The 23,500-nt window shown below is 41.2% G+C and overlaps 1 protein-coding gene across 3 annotated transcripts in view; it reads left to right on the plus strand.

The window, feature by feature from the left end:
* LOC124111085 (acetylcholinesterase-like) overlaps nucleotides 1-23,245 on the plus strand; it is a 69,265-nt gene extending 46,020 nt beyond the window's left edge. For 2 of the 3 annotated variants that reach the window (XM_048399578.1, XM_048399580.1), the window contains 7 exons: nucleotides 5,875-6,071; nucleotides 10,459-10,600; nucleotides 11,667-11,771; nucleotides 13,687-13,760; nucleotides 14,686-14,815; nucleotides 18,371-18,506; nucleotides 19,687-23,245. In XM_048399578.1, the coding sequence (XP_048255535.1) occupies nucleotides 5,875-6,071; nucleotides 10,459-10,600; nucleotides 11,667-11,771; nucleotides 13,687-13,760; nucleotides 14,686-14,815; nucleotides 18,371-18,506; nucleotides 19,687-20,011 (1,109 nt within the window). In that variant the 3' untranslated portion in view covers nucleotides 20,012-23,245. Of the gene's footprint in view, nucleotides 1-5,874; nucleotides 6,072-10,458; nucleotides 10,601-11,297; nucleotides 11,379-11,666; nucleotides 11,772-13,686; nucleotides 13,761-14,685; nucleotides 14,816-18,370; nucleotides 18,507-19,686 lie in introns of all 3 variants that reach the window. The other variant, XM_048399579.1, reaches the window with a different exon arrangement.
* Nucleotides 23,246-23,500: the final 255 nt, after the last annotated feature.

The following is a 23,500-nucleotide window of genomic DNA, read 5'->3' on the forward strand; positions in this document are numbered from 1 at the left end:
ACGTGCCAGACATGACTTTCGTGACAGGGACGCTATTTTTCCTGAGAACACTCATTCATTGATGGAATTCAAGTGCAAGATCGTTTTTCTAGTGACAAACAAGAAATGACATACGCACTTTTTCCCTAATTAAAATCGTGTAGGAAAATCGAAATGGAAGTGTCCAGGTATTATACGCCAAGGCTTGGTGTGGCCCCCACCTTTTTCGGCAAGAGTTTTGATACAAGTGTAGGAGGCCCGTAAAGATCCGGGGTAGAATAGGTCTTCAGCAACCCATGCTTGCTGTAAAAGGCGACTATGCTTGTCGTAAGAGGCGTCTAACGGGATCGGGTGGTCAGGCTTGCTGACTTGGCTGATGCATGTAATCGATCCCAATTGCGTGGATCGATGCTCATGTTGTCAATCACTGGATTGTCTGGTCCAGACTCGATTATTTGCAGACCGCCGTCATATAGCTGGAACATTGCTGAGTGCGGCGTTAAACAACAAATAAACAAACAAACAAAACAAGCGTAGGACAAGCTGAAAACCTGGCTGATCAACTGCTCCATTACACGCGATACATCTCTCTAGTTCTGAGCGTTAAAGGGGCGGTCGGGTAGCCCAGTGGTTAAAGCGTTCGCTCGTCACGCCGAAGACCCGGGTTGGAATCCCGACATGGGTACAATGTGTGAAGCCCATTTCTGGTGTCCCCCGCCGTGATTGCTGGTATATTGCTAAAAGCGGCGTAAAACCAAACTCACTCACTCACTCACTCTGAGCGTTAAATTTATAATTCACACCAAGTAACAATTGCATTTATTTGAATCTTCCTTCGTTATTAAATTAATCGAAACAAAAGCTTCATATAGTGAACATAATGTTACTTTTCATTTGAAAAATTGTACAGAATATCTGTGATGATTTCACATAATTTAATTTAGTTAATAGACACAGAAAACTTATGAACCTTTTGAACTCTTCCGATGTATCAGTTCTTCCTTGCGTTGCACGTTTTCCACATCAGGAACCCGATGCCCCTGAAACTGTATACATACCTTCGATAGTGTCTAGGACGTTTATTAACGTTACAGCAGCCATATTAAAAAGCCCGCTCGCACATTGATGTACATGAGTAAATTGCATCTGGCTGTACAAAGACCTGACGTTTCTTTCGTATATTCATTTTTGGCACCGATTTGAAGACCGATCACCCTTTTATGGTAAATGATATAGCTACATTGTCCCTGTTTAAGCTACAAGACCCAAGGATGTCTCACCATTATATTACATATTTTCACATAATTTGTTTGCAGTTGACTTTGCGTAGATCTGAAGGTTTGTTTGTTTTCGCTGCAGTCAACATTATTCCAGCTGTAGGACGGCGGCCTTTAAGTAATCTATAGCCTTTCGATAAGCGTATGCAGGTGGCCTTCACAGAGGGAGATAAGGAGACGCTAAGGGAGAAGAATACAATGTTATTAACATAAGTCACAGTCATTTAAAATATTACCCCTCAGTCAGTAAACGCCACGCCATTGTTGAAGTGGGTTAAGGGGAAATTAGGTTCAGACATTGATGTAGCATGTAGATACAGTCCAGACCATGGATCAACATGGCGATGAACAATGCTTGGAATATACGGATGACTGAATCATTGAGTTGTAAACGGGCCTGGCTACCCGAGTGAGTGAGTAAGTATGGTTTATACGCCGCTTTTAGCAATATTCCAGCAATATCACGGCGGAGGACACCAGAAATGAGCTTAACACATTGTACCCATGTCGGGAATCAAACACGGGTCTTCGGCGTGACGAGCGAACGCCCTGGCTACCCGAACCATTCTGTCGCACTCTTACAACCAGCATAGGTTGCTTGGGACAAAACGCTGGAATTCCCGGCCTGGCTTCCCGAACCATTCTGTCGCCCTCTTACAACCAGCATAGGTTGCTGGGGACAAAACGCTGAAATCCCGGGCCTGGCTACCCGAACCATTCTGTCGCCCTCTTACAACCAGCATAGGTTGCTGGGGACAAAACGCTGAAATCCCGGGCCTGGCTACCCGAACCATTCTGTCGCCCTCTTACAACCAGCATAGGTTGCTGGGGACAAAACGCTGGAATTCCCGGCCTGGCTACCCGAACCATTCTGTCGCCCTCTTACAACCAGCATAGGTTGCTTGGGACAAAACGCTGGAATTCCCGGCCTGGCTACCCGAACCATTCTGTCGCCCTCTTAAACCAGCATAGGTTGCTGGGGACAAAACGCTGAAATCCCGGGCCTGGCTACCCGAACCATTCTGTCGCACTCTTACAACCAGCATAGGTTGCTTGGGACAAAACGCTGGAATTCCCGGCCTGGCTACCCGAACCATTCTGTCGCCCTCTTACAACCAGCATAGGTTGCTGGGGACAAAACGCTGAAATCCCGGGCCTGGCTACCCGAACCATTCTGTCGCCCTCTTACAACCAGCATAGGTTGCTGGGGACAAAACGCTGAAATCCCGGGCCTGGCTACCCGAACCATTCTGTCGCCCTCTTACAACCAGCATAGGTTGCTTGGGACAAAACGCTGGAATTCCGGGCCTGGCTACCCGAACCATTCTGTCGCCCTCTTACAACCAGCATAGGTTGCTTGGGACAAAACGCTGGAATTCCCGGCCTGGCTACCCGAACCATTCTGTCGCCCTCTTAAACCAGCATAGGTTGCTGGGGACAAAACGCTGAAATCCCGGGCCTGGCTACCCGAACCATTCTGTCGCACTCTTACAACCAGCATAGGTTGCTGGGGACAAAACGCTGATATCCCGGGCCTGGCTACCCGAACCATTCTGTCGCACTCTTACAACCAGCATAGGTAGCTGGGGACAAAACCCTGGAATTCCGGGCCTGGCTACCCGAACCATTCTGTCGCCCTCTTACAACCAGCATAGGTTGCTTGGGACAAAACGCTGGAATTCCCGGCCTGGCTACCCGAACCATTCTGTCGCCCTCTTACAACCAGCATAAGTTGCTGGGGACAAAACGCTGAAATCCCGGGCCTGGCTACCCGAACCATTCTGTCGCCCTCTTAAACCAGCATAGGTTGCTGGGGACAAAACGTTGATATCCCGGGCCTGGCTACCCGAACCATTCTGTCGCCCTCTTACAATCAGCATAGGTTGCTGGGGACAAAACGCTGATATCCCGGGCCTGGCTACCCGAACCATTCTGTCGCCCTCTTACAACCAGCATAGGTTGCTGGGGACAAAACGCTGATATCCCGGGCCTGGCTACCCGAACCATTCTGTCGCCCTCTTACAACCAGCATAGGTTGCTGGGGACAAAACGCTGATATCCCGGGCCTGGCTACCCGAACCATTCTGTCGCACTCTTACAACCAGCATAGGTTGCTGGGGACAAAACGCTGATATCCCGGGCCTGGCTACCCGAACCATTCTGTCGCACTCTTACAACCAGCATAGGTTGCTGGGGACAAAACGCTGAAATCCCGGGCCTGGCTACCCGAACCATTCTGTCGCACTCTTACAACCAGCATAGGTTGCTTGGGACAAAACGCTGGAATTCCGGGCCTGGCTACCCGAACCATTCTGTCGCCCTCTTACAACCAGCATAGGTTGCTTGGGACAAAACGCTGAAATCCCGGGCCTGGCTACCCGAACCATTCTGTCGCACTCTTACAACCAGCATAGGTTGCTTGGGACAAAACGCTGAAATCCCGGGCCTGGCTACCCGAACCATTCTGTCGCACTCTTACAACCAGCATAGGTTGCTTGGGACAAAACGCTGAAATCCCGGGCCTGGCTACCCGAACCATTCTGTCGCACTCTTACAACCAGCATAGGTTGCTGGGGACAAAACGCTGAAATTCCGGGCCTGGCTACCCGAACCATTCTGTCGCACTCTTACAACCAGCATAGGTTGCTGGGGACAAAACGCTGGAATTCCCGGCCTGGCTACCCGAACCATTCTGTCGCACTCTTACAACCAGCATAGGTTGCTTGGGACAAAACGCTGATATCCCGGGCCTGGCTACCCGAACCATTCTGCCGCACTCTTACAACCAGCATAGGTAGCTGGGGACAAAACGCTGGAATTCCCGGCCTGGCTACCCGAACCATTCTGTCGCCCTCTTACAACCAGCATAGGTAGCTGGGGACAAAACGCTGGAATTCAGGGCCTGGCTACCCGAACCATTCTGTCGCCCTCTTAAACCAGCATAGGTAGCTGGGGACAAAACGCTGGAATTCCCGGCCTGGCTACCCGAACCATTCTGTCGCACTCTTACAACCAGCATAGGTAGCTGGGGACAAAACGCTGGAATTCCCGGCCTGGCTACCCGAACCATTCTGTCGCACTCTTACAACCAGCATAGGTTGCTGGGGACAAAACGCTGGAATTCCGGGCCTGGCTACCCGAACCATTCTGTCGCACTCTTACAACCAGCATAGGTTGCTGGGGACAAAACGCTGATATCCCGGGCCTGGCTACCCGAACCATTCTGTCGCACTCTTACAACCAGCATAGGTAGCTGGGGACAAAACGCTGATATCCCGGGCCTGGCTACCCGAACCATTCTGTCGCACTCTTACAACCAGCATAGGTTGCTGGGGACAAAACGCTGATATCCCGGGCCTGGCTACCCGAACCATTCTGTCGCCCTCTTACAACCAGCATAGGTAGCTGGGGACAAAACGCTGGAATTCAGGGCCTGGCTACCCGAACCATTCTGTCGCCCTCTTAAACCAGCATAGGTAGCTGGGGACAAAACGCTGGAATTCCCGGCCTGGCTACCCGAACCATTCTGTCGCACTCTTACAACCAGCATAGGTAGCTGGGGACAAAACGCTGGAATTCCCGGCCTGGCTACCCGAACCATTCTGTCGCACTCTTACAACCAGCATAGGTTGCTGGGGACAAAACGCTGATATCCCGGGCCTGGCTACCCGAACCATTCTGTCGCACTCTTACAACCAGCATAGGTTGCTGGGGACAAAACGCTGATATCCCGGGCCTGGCTACCCGAACCATTCTGTCGCACTCTTACAACCAGCATAGGTTGCTGGGGACAAAACGCTGATATCCCGGGCCTGGCTACCCGAACCATTCTGTCGCACTCTTACAACCAGCATAGGTTGCTGGGGACAAAACGCTGGAATTCCACGGGGCCTGAACATCTATCATGTTAGTACTTGATCCGACTTTATCTTTAGACCCGGCTTACGTCAAGGTATATGGTGCTCACCTGTTTCCTGATACCACCGTAATTTGTAAGCACGATGATGACCTCACCAGGTTTTATTGGTCTGCCATATTTGAACTCACATTTTTTCCAGTTTCTCATTTTTTTCTGCAAAACTATTTTTTGTTTGCAAGTTATTGCTTGTACCTGGCTTATAGTTACTACTAACCTTCAACTTATTCCAATCTTATTCGAATGGCAAACTGTTCTAACAGTAAACTAACATTAACATCTAACTAATTGACTGTCAAAATTCATTTCGCTAATTACAATATGTAAGTCACTTTCTCAATGATGAAAACTGAAAATCGTGAGTAACGCAATGTTCCTGTGCTGCCGCTGAGACAATCCAGCAATCTTATATATGACTTAGGAAATAAGTTGTAAGTGGATTCTCAGCCAACCATATTAATTCCTGGGGTATATGTCAAGCAAAGCCATTCAAGCAATACCTGTCTAACAATGGCAGTCACGCCATGCAAGTCTAACTATGTCAGTCACGCAATGCCAGTCACGCCATGCCAGTCTAACTATGTTAGTCACGCAATGCCAGTCACGCCATGCCAGTCTAGCAATGCCAGTCTAGCGCAATTCTGGTACAGACGTTATTCATAAATATCATCAATTGACTTAATAGCTTATTTCCCCCAACAGGACTGTTCCGGTACGCCATTCTGCAGAGTGGGTCACCGACGGCTTATTGGGCTCTCCTCCGGCCTCCTGCTAATGCCATCTTCAGAACAATTCGCTTTGGTGAGAAACTTGGCTGTTATTTCGACCAGGATATGCAGGAATTGAAGCAGTGCTTGAAGACCAAAGACTGGAAAGACATAATACAGGAGGAATATGATGTAGGTGAAACCAAGGCTTAACACATTAGTATTAGACCTGGCGCTGAAATGGCTGTCGAGTTTTGCTTGTTTGTTTGATTGCTTGTTGTTTAATGTCGCACTCAGCAATATTCCAGCTATATGACGGTGGTCTGAAAATAATAGAGCCCGGACAAGACAATCCAGTGATTGATATGATGAGCATCTACACAACTGGGATACGATGACATGCATCAACCAAGTCAGCCAGCCTGACCACTCGTTCCCGTTTGTCGCCTCTTACTGTCGTGTAAATCCATTCATCTCGACTGTATGTTGTGTTTGTTTGGTATGACGTCACTCTCAACACTATTTCAGCTATATACCAGGGCCTGTAAATAATCGAGTCCGGACAGACAAACAAGTGATTGATGTCATGGGAAAAGGCCTTTAATGTCGAGGTACGATGACACGCAATCGATCAAATCACCGAGCCAGATCACCCGAACTTTTAAGTCGCCCTCCTGTAGGAATCTCCACGGGGATTGAGTACTTTTTTCTGATAGTATAACCTGGCACCTGTGATCACAAAAGCGTGTCATATAATGTACATAGACCCATAGAGATCCGTGGTAGAATATGTCTTCAGCAACCCATTCTTGCCGTAAAAGGCGACTATGCTTGTCGTTAGAGGCGACTAACGGACCGGGTGCTCAGGCTTTCTGACTTGGTTGATGCATGTCATTGCATTCAAATTGCGTGGATCGATGTTCATGATGTCAATCACTGGGTTTTCTGACCCAGACTCGATTATTTACAGAACTCCGTCATATTGCTGTAATATTGCTGAGTGCGGCGCTAAACAACAAACGCTATTGGAAGACATGTGGAGGAAATCTCAAACTTTGACGGTGACAAAAATGATGGCCCATGCAATTCCCTATTTTGACATGTATCATATGTGCCCGTGTTTGTTGAGACTGACACTTGACTTGCCTATACATATGTTTGAAACAGGTGCCGATAGGGCAGAATATACCTCGGTAAATTTTCGCCAACACCTTGTCACCCTTTGATAGTGCTTCATAACTACATGCTAATGATGGACAACGGAGATTTCTTATGATTACGGAAGAGGTGTTATCGCTTCATTTCTATCAAACAAAGGGCTACAAAACAGCCTTTCATTACATTAAAATGTAAATAGTCAGTAAACAACATGACCTTCTTCAACCCGGGAACTAGCTGTTCTGAATGACAATCATCCTTCGTTCACATGGAAATTTAAAACTTCTCCGCAATCATTTCGTCGTAGCTCCTTGGTTATTTAAATAAAACCAAAGATAATAATTGTATTATTTTAAAAGAAACGTCTTCCATGCCACGGATCCATATCCGTTGATTTATGTAGACGGTCCACTCTCACGGTGCCATTATTCCATGACGTGTAGCACCGTTGTCCTTCTCCTCGATCTGAGCGAGCTTCGTCTGTGTCTAATGAGATATGGCAACTCAGGCCTAGCCCAGACATCTCAATACACAAAGGATACATGACAGATGTGACCATGTGAATGTCAAAGATGGTCTTCGACTAATTAAGAGTACGTAGATAAAGATGTGAAAAGGTTTGATATAGAGATGGCTTTATCGGAAGAGACTGGCCAAAGAAGTCACTGTAGGAAACATACTTACTCTGTTGCATTATGTGATCCTAAATAGGAGCCGACTCTCAGACTGTTCCGAAAACGATTAAGAATAACATATTTTTTGCTTCCAGTGATTTGTACGTAGGAAAATTCATCTGTTAAACTGTAATATAGCTGGTTACATTGTTCAAAACGCACAATCTACTTCCGTGGCGACCCGTGAAGGTCCGGGTTGGAATAGGTCTTCAGCAACCCATGCTTGCCGTAAAAGGCGACTATGCTCGTCGTAAGAGCCGACTAACGGGATCGAGTGGTCAAGCTCGCTGACTTGGTTGATGCATGTCATCGTGTCCAAAATACATGGATCGATGCTCTCTGGATTGTCTGGTCCAGACTCGATTATTTGCAGACCGCCATCATAGAGCTGGAATATTGATGAACGCGGCGTTAAACTACAAACAAACAAAACTTCCGTGGCAGTCTGACATGTAAACACAATAACATAATATTTACGGTTTCGTTGATATGGCACAATTGAGAGAGTTGGGTTTAACGCTGCATGAACTGTATTCAGATAGATATATCACGCCATGTCAGCTTCATTTGGGAGGAAATCCAGAAGTGTTGCAGGTCTTATGTGTTGATGTGAAACCAACGAGCAAGGGTTCAATGCTGACAAACATTTAATAATAATTGGTTCGAATCGGAAGTTACAATCCACGATCATACCTTTTGACATCATATTAACTCTGCACAGCAAATTGCGGTGCCTTAGAATGAGTAAGCATGGTTTCACGTCGCTTTTAGCAATATTCCAGTAATACCACAGCGGGGGCGACCTGAAACGGGCTTCACACATCGCACCCATGTGGGAAATCGAACCCGGGTCTTCGGCGTGACGAGCAAACACTTTAACTACTATACTGCCCCACCGCTCGCTCCTTAGCAACTGAGGCAACCGTTGCCTCTTAATCTGCAATTATATGCAAAATGTTACATACTAGCCATGGCAACCGTCAGCCTCGTGAAATCGGAAACAAGTAACCACGGATTATTATTATTAATTAAATTAATATTTTAACACTAAGTAATATCAAAACGTAATTAATATTTCCTTTTTCTAAAAAGTATATGATGTATTTTACTCCTGAATTAATTGATTTATCATTGATTATTCATAAAATGTCATATCGTTCTCTGAAGTGTTTTTAACGAAGAGATGTAGATCATTGTGATTGCTGTTATTTACTTTAAGTCATTAATCTCTAATAATAGAACTGTCTCGCTGTCTTACGATTGCAGTTTTGTTTTGACATATTTGTAAATATTCCTTGTTGCCAATACCTTTACCGAGGAAGTTAGTGAGTTTAATGCCGCTCTGAACACTAGCACAATAATAATAACAGCTTAAAGTGATACGAAAGTCCAAACTGACGACGATTGTATTCATTTACCATGGTGGTGAAATGAACGAGCAAGGTTATGGAGAATTAGAGGGCCATAATCATGGCGACACTGAGATTCAACCCCACGGTCAGCGGGTCCTGACACACCTAAGGGATGCAACTCTGCCGAGCGAATTCGGCGTCTAAGGCAGCTGTACCATCCTTGACCCTTACATATATGTAGATCTGACGGTAGAGGCATGTTTAACATGTATTCATTTTCAAGGTACGTTATGTTCACATGTGTACCTGTATTAATGCTTTTTTATGTATTAGAAATTGGTTGAGGTATATAAAGTTCAAGAATTCTCGAAAATGTTATGTTTGAGTATCTGCCATATGACATGCCGCTAAGTTCTTTTTGTGTGTTTGTTTGTTTGTTGTTAAAGCCGCACTCAGCAATATTCCAGCTATATAGCGGCGGTCTGTAAATAATCGAGTCTGGACCAGACAATCCAGTGATTGACATCATGAGCATCCTTCCACACAATTGGGATATGATGACATGCATCAACCAAGTCAGCGAGCCTGACCACACGATCTCTTTAGTCGCCTCTTACGACAAGCATAGTCGCCTTGCTATATGTAGGATTCTACATGGGTTTCGACAAGCTTTCGTCACATTGATGAAGTTGGAAAAAAAACTGTCGCGTCCTTCTGTGCAATCTAGGGAGATGACAGCGTTGTCCGGATCCATGGGTTGGTAAGAAGGTGCGTTCACGCATTGCGCATCTCGCGTTCGGTGCTATAGATACAAAGATACCACTATGATCTGTAAACTTACAATGACTGCTTTATCAACATGGAAATAAAATAAAATACTGTTTTATGTTTTCTAGGGAGTCTTTTACTGGTGTTTCATGTTTTCTAGGGAGTCTGTTACTGGTACTTTATTTTTACTAGTAATCTGTTACTGGTGTTTTATGTTTTCTAGTAATCTGTTACTGTTTTTTTATGTTTGCTAGGTAGTCTGTTACTGGTGTTTTATGTTTGCTAGGTAGTCTGTTACTGGTGTTTTATGTTTGCTAGGAAGTCTATTGCTGGTGTTTTATGATTGCTAGGTAGTCTGTTACTGGTGTTTTATGTTTGCTAGGAAGTCTATTACTGGTGTTTTATGTTTGCTAGGTAGTCTGTTACTGGTGTTTTATGTTTGCTTGGTAGTCTGTTACTGGTGTTTTATGTTTGCTAGGAGGTCGGTTACTGGTTTTTGATGTTTGCTAGGTAGTCTGTTACTGTTTTTTCATATTATCTGGGCAATATATATTATGGGGAGAATCTGTAAGTGGTGTTTTATGAGGTCAAAGGAATCTTTTACCAAGGCTTTATTTCTTCTTCTAGTACGTGCCAGGAATGTACAACTTCTCTCCTGTCATCGACCAGCAGTTCCTGCACAGTGATCCGGAGTCTCTTCTGAAAGATGCCGACTTGAACGGTGAAGTGTTCATGACCGGCGTTACCCGCGATGAAGGGTCGCTTACAGGTAACATACAGGAAGAAATATTACACTGATATACCTGTTGAGTAAGTTTGCATTGTAATTCCTCGGGCAGTTAAATTTAATTAACTACTAACGTCTTGAAGAATGCAACTCATTCTTAAAATATTTGAACCTGGTATTTTAAACGTATAATTATGTAAAGATCAATAATGCCTCATGAAAAATGAAACTTTCATGAGGTTTAATGTTTGAAAATGTAATGTTTGATATTTTTGGATATAGGTAGGCAGTTGAAAATTTTGTAAGCATATGAAAAGATGTATTTGCCTCATCTCATTGAAATCGCTGTCCAAAATGAACAGTGCGTGTCATTTACGCGATAATAAATTAGGCAAGGAGAAATTAGAGTCAAAATGTGCATTTCGGAAAACATTTCCCTAGAATGTGTTCACAATAACTAATCCGGATCAAGACGTGTTATAATTAATACTACTTAATAAATCTACCTGTGTACATTGTCTGCCTTTTGAAATTTGCAGAAGGTTGCATTTATTGCTGTTGTATAAACTTCATATTGATTTGATGGCGCCAGTGATTTTGCAATGTACCTTCCCAATTATCATATCTGTATAAATGTTATGACGTACAGAAATGATTCTCTTTGGCAGAGTATTAACACTTGCGATTATGGTAAAGGATTAACCTGGTCCACTGTGTGGGTTGTATTTTGTTTCAACAGCTGTCAGGGTTAACGAGAATATGGATATTAAGCTGACGCCGTGGTTTGTGGAAGCCGTCACTACAATTGACATCGATATAGGTACATCTTTGTATTAAAACATGTGGTGTCTATTGACAAGATCCATTCTAAACTCTTTCCCACTACCGTCAACATACACGTAGACGCATTCAACGTTATTCCTGCCAACAGTTCCGTCTTTAGTCTCCTGATTACAATAACCACTTCACTTCCAAATTACTTGTTCTGTTACATGTGCATCAACTCTTTTCATAACAGACTCAACTGTTTGAAAGAGTTTACAATGGATCTTTGAAACATTATAATTTACTACCATGTTACTCTATGCGGTCTTCTGATGTTTTTCAGCTGAAATCGTGGTTAAAGAAGCAGATTTTATAGAACTTACCCCAGTTATTGCCGGGACATTTACCCCTCCTCCCCAAATCATGAGAAACATTCCGGAAATTATTGGTAATGGGCAAAAAACACTGGATGTAAATTTCATTTTGAAATATTTCCTTTTGCGACTTCATTTTCAATTCGTTAACAATTGTATCATTTCTATTTTAGTGTTTGATTGGTTTGGCGAATGTTAATACACTTCAAATTATTTCCTTATCACAAGATGAACTTCGCTTTCAGTTTTATTGCATTCAAATAAATATGATTGGTTTTGAATTATTTGTCAAATTGGTTCTTGTTGCATCTTGACAAACTGTTAATTAAATACATGTTTATTTTGCATCAAAAGTCCTTCTGAATATATGAGCGGATTCAGAAAAGTGGGCCGCAGATTTTACATTTATAAAAATATTTCCACGTCATCAGAAAAAACCCCATTCAATGTACGTATCAAACATTTATCAAAAGGAAAATACATCATGGATTTAATATTAGAATTTGGAAATCAAAAGAATAAGAACCCACCAGTTTAATTCTACAACCTATCTGACTCCGCTCCTGTTGAAGTGTTGTAATTGTCAATCACCGTATATATGTTTGTTTCTTGTTCGTTTTCATTTTTTATGATAATTTAGGAAGCAAATATAATATTAGTACAAATACATTCTGCCTAGATGATACACTGACGTATTGGAACACTCCGCACTTTGATGTCCTATAATGATCATGTAATCACGAAACATTTAGTAAAAAGAGTGTGATGAAAACAGTTCACTGTACAAAAGATTCAAATATTGTTCTGTTATCCCTTTGGTTTCGTCAGTAAATTGCTCAAATAAATTGAATACGATGTCATTAGGAAAAGGGTGATGGAAACGTCTTGTCGGTTTAACACCTTTGCAATTCTCTGTACCACAACACTGGCAATTTTCACCTTATGTTAAAGTTTTCTTTTCACACATTGTCACCATACAGTTACTTCCGGTTTTCTTTTTGCACGTCACAATTGATGTGTCTTAGCCTGTAGGTGCATTTACACATGACACGACAAACAATGTACATATTATGTGGATAATCCTACGTTTTTAACGTGTGAGGATAGTATGGTTGACTCTGACCAAAGACTGGCTTTTCATCCAACCTTTTGTTATTGATTCCACTATCACGTAAATGTAAAGCTGAATTCAGCCCCTAGAAACACAAAGAAAGCATGGTATCCCAGATATAACAAAGCAAGCATAACAGAGATTGGTGTAAACCCACCCTAAAGTATATTAAAGCTGACATCGCTCAGCTAACAGGTTCCTAGATGTTTTTCGTATTTGAGGAAATGAATAATTAAAAAATGCACAAATGTGAAGATGCTTAAGACATGTCAATTATTGTTATACCTTGTTACATGTTATATTTTACGTTACAATATCGAATATGGAGGATGACATATAACGGCTGATGGTCGAGACTTAACAGTAAGGTATTCAAAGTTTATATGTATGTCTGCGAGAGCAGTTGGCGGGATGAGGGTTTGGGGCAGTCGTCTGTGGTGTATGGTTGGGCAAGGCGGCAAAATGTTTGATACAGGGGCACAGATGCGGCTAAACGGTTAGCCAAAGAATTTCCTTTTCGAGATACCGTCTCACAATAACGGTATTTAAGAACCGTCAACGTCAGTGTGTGAACATTCCTCTTTTCTGATATGATCGTCCCACTTACGTTTAAATTCCATGTATCATTCTTTCCCCCGTAGGTAAAGTAACCGTTTCATATATAGAAATGCTCATTACCCACAAGTGAATGTAGTTTCTTAAAATGTTTCAGTAAATGTATAGATATATTTGCTATATGGAATGTGAAGCTATGTGTATGTTGGCGTTTATTGCTGGCACTGACCAATTGGTCGATTGAATATATGCCAGATGTATTCGTCTTACTTTGAAGTAACCATTGATGTACCGCACACTGATGTCACCCATATTTCTCGCAGACCTTGTTGTCCACGAATATAAACCATGGAAAGATCCTGACAATAAGACGGCTAATATCATCGGACTCTCTGATGTAAGTATTTGGACCTTTGTAAACTAACTGTATGGACGGACTCTTGAGGGATGCTGCTATTGTCACATGTTTTTGTGATACACATATCGAGGCTGTGGAGATATTTTCAGTAGGTCTTGCTGAGAAAACGATCTTTGCTGGCTTATTTGTTCATAGCATCTATTGACGCGTGAAGTATAGGATAACCCGTACTCTAATTTCGTTGCAAATCCGTAATTTCTCGTTGTTTGTACGTTATTCTCAACATTTTCACGCTCTGAGTTTGTCGCAAACTAAGCTCTTAAATACTGTCAATTATAGAAATCTGTTGTTTTAATGAAAGCACAATATTCAATTTAAAAACTCATTTTAGTTTGAGAATTAGTATTATCAGATAGTCCCTGTGCGTGTACTCCCTATTTAATTGTGGATCCTCATCATTAAAAGGGATCAGAATGTAGAATTCCACAGCACAGGTACCTGTTATATGAACTACTGATAGTTCTTTTAGTTTTCACATTGGGATCCATAGTTTACGAGTTAACTAACAACATACGTATGTTTATTCCGCCCATACAACATATGATGATATAATGCATTTTCATATTAATTATTCTTTATCGTCAATATGATATTTTTAATACAATCGTTACATTGATCACATCATGATGACTGAAATATGATTCTGTGGATATTGAGAATTGTTTGGTTTGAAGTTTATTTTTTTCCACTGTGCTTTCACAAAACTATACAGTAAACTACTTTGAGGAACTCGAAGGGATCACTAATTTTAGTTTGTTATAACCGTAGTTCGTTATAAGCATATTTGCACCATATATACAGCACATGGTCAGGACAAAATAAGTTCGTTATATCCGTCAGTTCGTTATAAGCGTGTTCGTTATAAACGTCGTTTACTGTATGTCAAATTGTTCTCCTTCTACAGGTTGTTGGTGATTCTACCTTTGTTGCCCCCGCCATTGATGTAGCGAAGCGTCTAGCGCAGAGGACACAGAACGTATATTTTTACTCTTTTGAGTATCACTCTCAAGTATCAATGAAACCATCGTGGCTTGGTAAGTTGTCTTTTGTCACGGTGCATCTGTCACAAGACGCGTGCGTGATGCCCATAGATATAGTTTCATTTATATCTTCAAAAGTTAAGGACCATTTTTCATTCATGTCAAGTCAGACAGCCCTAAATGAAACGTTCGTAGTTGCTTCCATTGACAAAGCCTTAAATATCATAGACAGACAGACAGAAGTTTATTCAATATTTTAGGCCATATGACCTATAGTACAGTAGTGTTTTTTTAATTTTTTTATCAACATTGTACAGTCACGTGTAGGTAATAATAAGTTTACATAAAATATTAACGTCTAATTTCAAAAATCTTCTTCAGGAATATTGACAGAGATGATATTGTATTTGCATTGCAGGAGTTCAACAAATTTCTCATCAGTTGTTCATCTTTGTACATAGTTGAAATCATAGGGAGGTATCTATTTCTAAGAAACTGATAATATTTACAAATGAGAAGTACATGAAACTCATCCTCAACATAGCCTTCATTACAATAACGGCATAAACTACTTTCTTTATCTTGTACATTTTTCTTTCTGAGATTGTTAACATTAAAATTATGTAATGATATACGTAATTTACACAAAGATCTTCTCAAAGTTCTATCCTGAAGTACAGATACATATTTTTCAGGAACAAGTAAAGATTTTATATTCGTATAATGGCATAAAAACCCTTAGGATGATATTTGACAGTGCCAATCTTGTGAAAATATATCAACTTATCTTTCCTTAAGCATGAAGATAAATAGTTTATCAGTTCCAACATCTTGAGATATCCATGCAAGAGAAAAATCAGACATACAAAGAATATTTATTAATATCATAACCATTATATGTAAGCTTCACCACCTTTATTGTTTGATACCTTGGTATAAGTGACATATAAAATTGTTTCACATGTAAGGCCAATGTGTTAACAGAAGAAGAAATCTGCCAAAACTATGCTTGACTTGGTTTCACTCTAAAACCTGAAGACAACCTGGATTGCAAAGCTCCATTACATTCCATCCAAGGAATGATTTATGTCTGGGTCCCGCAAATGTACCACCAAATCCCTATCTCAAAGATTAACCAGAATACTTAATGCAATTCCTTGTCTTATTTAAGTGTAACAAGTATGCCAAGTTAAGATCTACATACCTCCCCTTCTTGAATTATGACTATAAATCTGAAATGTTAATGATCAATATTATCTACTCACAAAATAAACATGTTATCTTTTCAGTGGCTACTTATATAGACAGGCTTTTTTCTATCAGATTCAAGAAGATGTAATTTCTGTATATGCACGTGACATCATATTATGAGTTAGTATCAATGGTACTTTAGGCCATATGGCCATAATACTGAATAAACCTGTCTGTTGAGAAAATGTGGAATTAATATCATGTCGATTCTAGAAACAATGGTTTTAATTCAGTCAAAACATTTGATTTTTCAACTGTGTACACCACTATCCCTCACGACAAAACTATTATTGATCAGAGGTTCAGGTCAATTTGTCAGAATTAAAGCAAATGCCATCAGAAGTGTACTGAGTGAGTGAGTATGGTTTTACGCCGCTTTTAGCAATATTCCAGCAATATCACGGCGTGGCACATCAGAAATGAGCTTCACACATTGTACCCATGTCGGGAATCGAACCCGGGACTTCGGCGTGACGAGCGAACGCTTTAACCACTTGGCTACCCGACCGCCCCTGAGGTGTACTGAGAATACAACATGTGAACTGCCGTGCTTCCTCATTGACAACATCTTGGTAAACTTTTTTTGTAAGACATTTAGGCAAGATGTAGGTATCATGGGCACCAATTGTGCTCTCCTTCTTGCTGATCTGTTTCTTTATGCATTAAAATCGGAATTTCTGCTCGGATCGGCAAATTCACAACAAGCCGTTGCCCAAGAAGTTTAACTTCAGCTTCAGATATATCGATGATCTAATGTCGTTTAATAACTGTCAAATAGAAATCCTTCCACTGATTTACCCACCCGAACTAGAAATAAAGGTTGGTTGGTGTGTTGTTTTACGCCGCACTCAGCAATATTCCAGCTATATGTCGGCGGTCTGTACATAATCGAGTCTGGACCAGACAATCTAGTGATTGATGTCATGAGCATCGATCCACGCAATTGGGATCGATGACATGCATCAACCAAGTCAATGAGCCTGACCAACCGATCCCGTTTGTCGCCTCTTACGACAAGCATAGTCGCCTTTTACGGCAAGCATCGGTTGCTGTAGACCTATTCTACCCCGGATCTAGAAATAAAGGCGACCAGCGAGACCGCCTCATTTGTTTGATCTCTGCATTAAGATTCAAAACACTCCCCCCAAGACTGTACGACAAGAGGGGTGACTCCACATTTCCTGTAGTTAATTTTATGTCAAGTGATAGTCAGCAACCTCAGACATGTCATCACTATTGAGATACAATCGAGTATACTCTTTTCACCAGGATTTCAAAGAGCGTCACGTGACTCTTTCTCAAAAGTTTATTGGTCAGGGTTACAACATTCAAGGCCTCAGTGACCAAAACGATGACCGATGGAAATCCCTATTTTATCTTTTGCCATATGTTCACGTGTTTTTCAGGTGAACAATTGACGGTAAATATCAAAATGAGCAGTGTGTGCGTACGTGCGTGCCAAAGGTGTGTGTGTGTGTGTGTGTGTGTGTGTGTGTGTGTGTGTGTGTGTGAGAGAGCGCGCGCATGTGTGATTCCTTCACCACGGGGATTTGCCATGAAGAGAAAACTATATCCACGTCAATACTTTTCATTGACCCGTGAAGATTCCAGTTAGAATTGATCTTCAAAAACCCATGCTTGTCGTAAGAGGCGACTAACGGCATCGGGTGTTAAGGCTCGCTGACTTTGTTGATGCTTGTCATGGTATCATCGTGCTTATGCATGTCTTCAGCATGCAGTGTGATAATAGTATTTTCAAACAGGTTTGCATGACTATTGTGCTTACAAATTGGTATTGTTTAGCAAGAAAACCTTACTACAGATACATCTCATCGTTTGATAACGCGTACGTCATAAAAGATATTATGAACACACAACGCCATTTAGAAAGTGGTCAAATGTAACAAATGTTATATTTGGGATTACTCTTTCTGAGTAAAGTACAAATTCTCGTACTTTTGTGGGTTGAGTCTTGTCCGGGATTCGAACCCACACTACCAGAGTGAGGCACCTCATCGCCAGCGCACAAAGTCAGCGATCTAACCCACTCAGCCACCGATACTTCCACAAAAATGAAAGTCCGACAACTTTGGCTGGTTGGGTGTTTTGTTTGATACAGAATAATATCTCTACAATCAGCGCTTGAACAGATACAATTTTATCTGAAGGTTTGAGGCAATGTGAAACAATTTATTTGTTACGCACTGTACAATAGTTTCAGAATGCCCAGTACACGATATAATTGGTCTGTGAAAGGACAAAAGCAACAGCTAATTGATTGAAAGGAAAATGGCAGTCCCCTCTCCAGAATATCCACCGGTCCGTTTCAAACAGAAAGTTGCTACATGTATGTTGCAGGGGTTCCCCATGGACGTGACCAGTTCTACCTGTTTGGCTACCCTTATACAGGACACCCGCTGTACGTTTACACTGAAGAAGACAGGCAAGTAAGCAAAGTCCTCATCAACATGTGGAGCAATTTCGTGAAAAATGGGTGAGTATATGTCGATTTCCTCATCTTTTGAAGATAGATTTTAACAGGCATATCCTTGCTTAAGTTAAATGACATTTCTCAATTAATTGGGGGAAAACGGACGAAACATGTCTTTATGTGCTAGCCATTTCAATAACTCCCCAAGACAAGTTTCGACTTCAATTATTTCTGAGAAAAAATTCATTCTTTTGTATTTTAGATTCATAATCGGGTAATGTTGCTTTGGAGTCTAGTTGGGGGCACGGATGACCTAGTAGTGAAACGAATGATCGTGGGCTCGAGTCCCGGGTCGTCCCGATTATGTTTCTGTGTTTGTCAGCACCATGCGCGGGCTCGTTGGTTTCATCAAAGTCGTAAACGTCTGAGCGATGTATCCCTTCGGGCTTTCCTCCGCCAGGAAGTTGACAGACCCGTGAAGATCCTGGGTAGAATAGGTCTTCAGCAACCTATGCTTGCCGTAAAAGGCGACCATGCTTGTCATAGGAGGTGACTAACGGGATCGGGTGGTCAGACTCACTGACTTGGTTGAAGCATTTTATCGTATCCCAGTTGCGATGATCGATGCTAATGATGTCAACCACTTGATTGTCTGCTCCAGATTCGAGTATTTACAGACCGCTGTCATATAGCTGGAATATTGCTGAGTGCGGCGTTAAACAACAGACAAACAAAACAAGCAGTAAGTTGACACGCGTGATATAACTGGAGTGCTGTTTTAAGAGGCGTGAAACCCAACAGACTCACACTTCTAGGGGGCACGGGTGGCCCAGTCGTCTAAGGCGCCGCGATTCGCTGTGCAGAGTTGCGTCCCTTGGGCACGCCAGAAACCTATGATTGTGGGTTCGAATCCCGGTTCGCCCCAATTATGTTTCTAGGTTTGTCAGCACCATACCCGTGCTCGTGGGTTTCACCGAAGTGGTAAACGTCTGAGACCTGCATCACTTCGGGCTTTCCTCCCACATTAAGCTGACACGCCGTGATATAACTGGAATACTGTTAAAAGCGGCGTTAAACCCAACTCACTCACTCACTCACACTTCTAGCATAGTTTCGATCAGTGAAAGCTGATGGATGACGTTATTATTATAATTATTATTATCATTATTATTGATGTGTTTGATTGAGTCAGTTGGTAATCAATGATGACACATTCTGTTTTATTTCGTTTGATGACGAACAGGAAACCATCCTTAACTACTGGAGATAATCAAATAGATTTCGAAGCTTTTGACGCTTACAACCAAACCTACATGAAAATCAACGGGGTTGAAGGCAATGGGACAATAACAACAGACCAGAGACTACGTCCCCGCAAGGTGGCGTTCTGGAACTCACTGCTTCCGCGGATGCGCAATAAAACACCTGAAATAAAGACAGAAGCATATGGAACTGTAACATGGGTATTAATCGTTCTATGCGTCATCTTGTTTATATGTATGGTTGTAAGTATTGCGTGCGCAGTTCATATTCGCCGTCATAATTCACCACCAACCTATGCAGTATAACGTAATCTGTTTATAGGGAATCTCGGTAGTAAATCTTCATCAACGGTTTTCATCATGTTCAGTGCATGCGCTCAATGTGCCATATATTGTTATGCAGTATTTCAAAAATAAAAATCAAGAAATGTAGCGTGTTTCGGGTAAATTGTTTAAAGCGACCGTTGTGTCCCTTGTTCGTTTGACAATATGTGTTTGTTATTATACATGTTTCTTTCAATAGTCACACCCGAATTTTGCAGAAATTTGAAGACAGGTCAATGAGTAAATATATTTATTTATGTCTGTACATTTGTCAAGATACGCGTGTGTACACTGATGCTGTATGTGTACTGGGGGCCAAAAAGTATTACATCTGAAATGTCTTTTTCCCCTAAAATGCAGTGCATCTGCAATGGGGAATGAAAACAACAGACAGTGCATCATAACCTGAGGAAGAACACATTCTCATGTTTAGCGAAGAGGCCCATAGGACGTTGTCATATGGTCTTATGGACTCATTGTCGTAAATAACCGAAGATGACGATTTTATGGAACGCTGTTCCAACAATAGAATAGTTGAGATTATGTGCACTTGAGATCTGGAAACACACTTTTCCATATTTTCTCAGAAAAAAGACCATGGATAATATAACAAATAACCTACTCGCAACTCGGAATAAGGGATTATCTATAAGGGAACTACTGACAGTGTTTAAAGGTACAAAACTGATTCCCTCAATATTCTCTAAATATGTCACATTAAGAAATGTCCTGGTGTCCGTTGCAAGTTTCTGATACATGTATAATGAGTTATCCCCCGTTGTTGTTCAGTATATTCTGTATGTGAAATATAGTGACTGGGAAAACGATCCCTGTACTAACCAAAAATAGGGTTGATCGTAAAGGATGCTAGTTTACACAAATGCACCGTTTCTGAATATGTTCACAACTTTACAGTCATATAATACGGAAATTCTGGTGTTATTATATTGATGCAATAAACAAACCACACACCACGGCTAAAATGTGTGTCATATTGCAAGGGAGATTCACTTAAAAATGGAAAAGACAGTTATAATTTTGAAAATCATAGTAATAACTGTCCATACGATCACCGATTTAATGTATCCACATGTACATATTCATGTATTTATAGTATTTATAAAATTTCATAACCGTCATTGTTGAACCGTGAAAGGCATGCTGTGTCACACGTCTCGGACAGAACTCGGACATCTTTAAAAGCGTGTGGCAACATGTAATGCTGTTGCGGTCCCAGTTGCGATTTCACTAATGTCTGTGGTGTGTTTTTCTTTGGATTTTGAAGCCTCTTGTATGTGTGTACGTTGTATCACAAAATCAGTTTCTTCCATCAGTGGTTGTTGTAGTATTTGAGAGTTATAGGGAGGCTATTCTCAACACCCATTTCAGTCTAGGTCTGGATGTTGTATCAGTACTAATAAGATACTCTTTTAATATAAGTACAAAAAAAGAAATTGTCAGGATTGACTCTCTGTCAAGGACAAGCCCCCGTTAACGACGGTACTAGAAAATCAATGGAACCACTTTTGCATCTTGTAACTTGACATACGCGTTTTTTTGAGTACTGTCACGGTACAGCCAGGTTTTGGTCCCAGTTCAAGTCTGTGTCTATTTGATAAGTATTCGTCTCCATTTTACCTCACCGGGACACATTGGTTTTATTGTGTTTACAGTCTTTGGGGTTATTTGTATTGAACCCCTGCCCCGAAATTAGCATTAGTAATTGGATTTCACCGATTCAAAGAAAGGATGAGAACCTCATGCACTAGCTTTGAATAAGTTTATTTTATCGAAAGGTCAGGAGACCAATTTATGTCAATGTATCGACCTTGGTTAGCTAGCCATTGTTAAATGTCGAAGAAAATGTTTTAGGATTCAATGTATTCAAATTGTTGTCAGTTGTCATTTATATGCCTGTCGATTTGTGTTTTACTTGTATCGTTTTATATGAGAGAGAGGATTTTTGGAAAGCAACTTCTTTATTATGAGGAACACAACTTTTCGGAGGATATACTTACCCATTGTCCTGGCGAAGGAGTAAGTATACACTCTGAAACATTGTGTTCCTCATAATAAAGAAGTTGACATCCTTACATTCTGTCCCTTCTTGGTATCACTTCTAAATACCATTTAAAGATGGTGGTATTCAAGAGAAGCATGAGAAGCAAATTCTGATGGTAAAATCTTAATTTACTGTCTAATGTAAGATGTCACCTACTGTTCTAGTATTATGGATGTTGAAACATTATGTAGTGATATACTAGTGACCATTTAAAATCTTGAAAGAAAATATTTTTGAATCAAGTACTTTTGTTCTGACAAAATAACTTAGCCACCATGCCTATGAGTAGAGATAATGAAACATTAAATCAATTTCCAGAATGGTATCAAATCCAATTCTCTCCTGCTTTCGTGTGTGAAATATTCAATCTAAATGTTTTACCAAGTATTAGGGTAAATACCACTCCTTAATAGTACAACACGTGACATCTTATACATTCTTGAGGCACAAATGGTCACGACGCCTGGTGAAACTTGTATACACTTATTTCTTTATGGTTATAGCATTGGTTATTGACACTTGTTACCACGCACAACTTTAATTCATGTAAGAAATAGCGCTGTCTGTTTGTGGATAACAGTTCGCAATTCAAAACACTGATCTCTTTTGTCATTAAACGATACATATGTTTCAGCAAGGAGGCGACTTATATGTGATTTAGACATGCATTAGTATATTAATGTATACATATGTAGGCAGAGTGGGGTAAATGTAAATTTCCTTGTTTTTTTAAGTGGTGACCATCTTAATGGTTACATATTCAATTGACAATTCAATTCACCAAAACGGCTAGTCTTAGATATGAAGTACTGTGTGAAACAACTTCCCCATATACCCCTGATGTGATCATGAAACATAATCGCCTATCAAATCGTGCATGTAATTAACATATATGTCTGAACATATACACATTTACTGGACCTCCAAATATATGCATATATAACCGTTTATAATTTTATTGTATCCTTATTCTCAAAGCATTGACCTTTTGTCCTGTTCAAATACAAGTATTCAAAAAGAAGAAAGGTATTCAAGTGAGCTAATGTTCATCACGGCTCCCTTTCTGTGACACTGGACAATTTCTTATTTTTCTACTTCTCGTTATAATAATGCTTATGTAATATATACATAGAATAAACATTTCTGGACCGTTACGGTTGCGTCCGTTATGCTGTTCACCTTGTGAGTCCAAGTTGTTTTATAATAGGGACGTGTTGCAGGGCGTAGCAGCTACTGATGTAACGTCATACATGAAATGCCATACATGAAATGCTTGTAGATATTCCTCGGCAAGGCCTCAAATACCATAACCATTATATGTAAGCATCACTCCATTATTGTTTCATCACAGAACCTTGTGACAAAGAATACGTGTCGTATCAAATAATGCCCAAGACAAGGCCAGTATG

This window comes from Haliotis rufescens, unplaced genomic scaffold (genome assembly GCF_023055435.1).
Source record: "Haliotis rufescens isolate VD_foot unplaced genomic scaffold, xgHalRufe1.0.p SCAF_2, whole genome shotgun sequence".
Lineage (NCBI taxonomy): Eukaryota > Metazoa > Mollusca > Gastropoda > Lepetellida > Haliotidae > Haliotis > Haliotis rufescens.